The sequence below is a fragment of the Lygodium microphyllum genome, chromosome 9 (genome assembly GCF_053477565.2).
Source record: "Lygodium microphyllum isolate KBCC chromosome 9, Lygodium_microphyllum_v1.1.10, whole genome shotgun sequence".
In the NCBI taxonomy this organism is placed as follows: Eukaryota; Viridiplantae; Streptophyta; class Polypodiopsida; order Schizaeales; family Lygodiaceae; genus Lygodium; species Lygodium microphyllum.
Genome location: NC_141143.1, coordinates 149,426,678 through 149,429,887, shown reverse-complemented (window position 1 = coordinate 149,429,887; position 3,210 = coordinate 149,426,678). Strand labels below are relative to the sequence as shown.

Here is a 3,210-nt window from a genome sequence, read left to right as displayed (position 1 = left end):
GTGATGCCATAGAACAGTCGGTATTGGCGTCCATATCCGCGTCGGTATTGGTGTCTCTATTAGCATCGGTATTGGCATCGCTATCAGTGTCACATTTGCGATACTGATAGTGAAAATGCGATGCTGATAGTGACCCCAATACCGATGCCGATAGCGATGGTTTGCGGCGTGTATAACGAAGCTAATAGTGATGCGAGCAGTAAAATTTGCGACGCTAATAGCGACGGTAATAGGGATAATTTTTTTTTTTGTGGCAGGGCAGCTTATGCTTTATGAGAGCCATACAAAATAGTTTTTGTACTACTATGTACAATGCATTTGCAAATAAAAACAATGTATACTGAAATCATAAAACTGATACATGAAATAAATACATGATCGCATAAAAAGTGATTGGTACAATCATGACAAGATATCACTAATACATAGAAAATGTCTACATAGATCATGCGACTCAAAAATAAAGGTGTGTGAGCTCCAGGGATCCAAGGGCGAGCTACGCATTCTCTTCTCCCGAAAGCTCGTCCCGCTGCAAAGGAGCATCGAACTCTGTAGAAAAAGAAACAACACATCAGTCCATCATACAATAATGCATTCAAATATCTCATGGTAACTACGAACAAGAAAGATGAGTGACTTACAAGGCCGCTACGTCTATACAATCAATCAATCAATTTAGTGAGACCGTGCCTCTCTGCATATCGATTTTCAAGGCCAGTCGGATTGCGATTTGTAATGGAGTGCTGTAAAGAAAACAAAATGCTAACTGTTAGAAACATGATTGTCAGTACAAAGAATATTTCAAAAAAATAAACAAGCAAAACAAAAGAAAAACTTACAAAGTCCTCCAAATATGTCCTGTGGCTACCATCCTAAGATAATGGACCACTCCGGCCTTGAGTCGTACCCTCGCCGCCTCGCGCTGCTGACTCCAACGTCCTGGAGAATCTGTAGCCTCCTCCCTCAGTTGGTGCCAGTCATCTGCATCTAACCACTCGAGCTTTGTAGCCCCACTCTTGATTGCCTTGTGTGCGTTGGATCGTCTATGTGGCATGTATGCACTCATGCAATCCATCATCCAGCCCGTAGAGAATCTATCTACTGCGGCTGGCATCAGAAACTCCTCGTACAAGGATGCTACTATGTAGTCCTTGCTTCCCTCTGGTATGTTCTTCCAATGATCCAAGACGTTGTGTCGAAAAACTTGTTGGCACAACTCTCTCATGCGAGCCATCACCCTCCTCCCCTCATAATTCATGATGATGGCTCCTGACCTACTATCGACTAGATATCCATAACCCCCAGGAGTTTGCCTAAGATGGGTTCTCTCCCATCTGCGTCTACGCTCCTGGGCATATCCAGGAGACCCCTGTGCATCCGGTGTACCAACGGGGGGTAATATCTCTCGGAGTAACACCGATAGGGGTACCACTTGTTGACGGCTGCGCAAAAGCCATAGTAACTAGAGTAGACATCCCCACATGTGTGACAAATTCTGGAGGTGAGGTAGCTCCAGCTGAATGACGAGACGAAGACACCGCGTCCGTATCTCCACAGCATCCACCTGAGCCATGAGAGCGAGGAGTCACACTTGTATCTTGTGTCGACCGCGGGCTCACTACCTCTGTATCTCTGCAGCATTCCCCTGATCCTGATGCACTCCCTCCCTCTGGCCCAAGTCGTGAGCGTCGAGATCATCTGCTCGAAGCTGAAGCATCTGATCGCGCTGAAGCAGATTTAGCAGAGCGCCTTGATGAAGACCGAGACAACTCCCGGTATGCCATCTCTCTGAATCTGGTGATCTGGTCTGGAGACATGCGTGCGAAGATGTCTTGTAACTCCTCATCGCTCATCCCTCGACTCATCCTAAAAATATCACTTACACAAATAAAAAATGATGTTAGAATAATCAATTTAAATCATACAAAGCATAGTAATATAAATTATTTTAAAAAAAATCTCACTTAAAATGCATATCTTATGTACCCGTATAAGTGATTGGTCAACGAATTGAGTAAGTGGATGCTCCAAGTATGAAGTATCCTATGGTCCCATGTTGATCTCCTGACATAACTCCGCATACACTGAAAGGTCAATAGACATGTCACTACAAAAGAATGAGTCCGCCTCGTTCTCAAAGAATTCTTGGACTCCTGTATTTCCATCATTGTTAGCCGATGTTGGCTCCAAGCTTTCGAGGCCTTCACCCCTTGTAATATCGACCACTCTATTTGCATATCATCTTTATATATGCTCGGAACATCACTTTGATAATATACTCTCGCACTTCGAGGAGTTGAAGGTATAACATAACAAAAATCGAGGTTGTCAAGGGTATGGATAGAAGATTATCTGTTCACAAACACGTACAAGAGAGTTCAAACCATTGTGACATAAACCATGTCGTAATACAATTAGCAAGCAAATGAGTCCATGCACTTGTTCACAATGGGCCGGAAACACAATCGACGTCAGAATTCAACTCGTGCTTCCTCTCGATCTTGCCTAGCGATCTAGTACTTGGCGAGCCAAGTCTCCATAGAGGCATAGTGCAACATACAAAAGCGATTCACCTTCTCTTCCATTGAGGCATCCATTCTTTTTTCTACCCCATTTCCAACCACCGCATCTCCAGTCAGTCTATCATCGTCCTTCAGCGACCATAGCATTTTATTGTCTGGTTTCACCATTGGTAGCCATTGTGAAATATGTACTAGCACCTCAGATACCAACCAACCTTCGGCCATGCTACCTTCTAGCCGAGCTTGTTGTCGCACAAAACCTTTCAGGGTTTTCATGAAGTGCTCCAAGAATAACATCCATCGCGTATGGACGGGTTCGGCAATCTCCACTTCATCCACAAGATGTACAAGAAGGTGGATTTGTATCCTGAGCATGCTGGTGGGCAGGTATTTCTCAAAGAGATAGACCGTCTCCACTGCTCCCCGTCTCGCGGATTCAATAGAGGACGTCTTAATCTCCTTCTGTGAGATCCATTGCACCAAAGTCGACAACTTGTAAATGGCCCCGCATATTTCTGGAGTAAGACATCCTGCGATCGCGATCGGTAGTACAAACTACCACAAATGAGAAAGCATTATGAATAATGGCTACATTCCAAATAGCAAAATGCCCACGCTAATTCCAATCCATTCGTAGTACAAACCTGACATATCTTATGCAAGTTATGGGATTTTAGCCTTGATAATT

The 3,210-nt window shown here is 44.1% G+C and overlaps 1 protein-coding gene across 1 annotated transcript; it reads right to left on the bottom strand.

The window, feature by feature from the left end:
• Positions 1-663: 663 nt before the first annotated feature.
• On the bottom strand, positions 664-1,649 carry LOC148031705 (uncharacterized). Its single transcript, XM_087685794.1, has 2 exons — positions 840-1,649; positions 664-743 (listed from the first exon to the last, which is right to left on the bottom strand). The coding sequence occupies exons 1-2, from the start codon at positions 1,256-1,258 to the stop codon at positions 671-673; spliced, it is 492 nt and encodes a 163-aa protein (XP_087541920.1). The 5' UTR covers positions 1,259-1,649; the 3' UTR covers positions 664-670.
• Positions 1,650-3,210: the final 1,561 nt, after the last annotated feature.

What these genes read in the sequence shown, in the direction of transcription:
- LOC148031705 (XM_087685794.1), bottom strand. Translation starts at nt 1,258, where the DNA reads ATGAATTATGAGGGGAGGAGGGTGATGGCTCGCATGAGAGAGTTGTGC. An exon ending in GGACATATTTGGAGGACTTT is followed by an intron (nt 744 to 839) that starts GTAAGTTTTTCT and finishes TTTTCTTTACAG; the next exon opens with CACTCCATTACAAATCGCAA.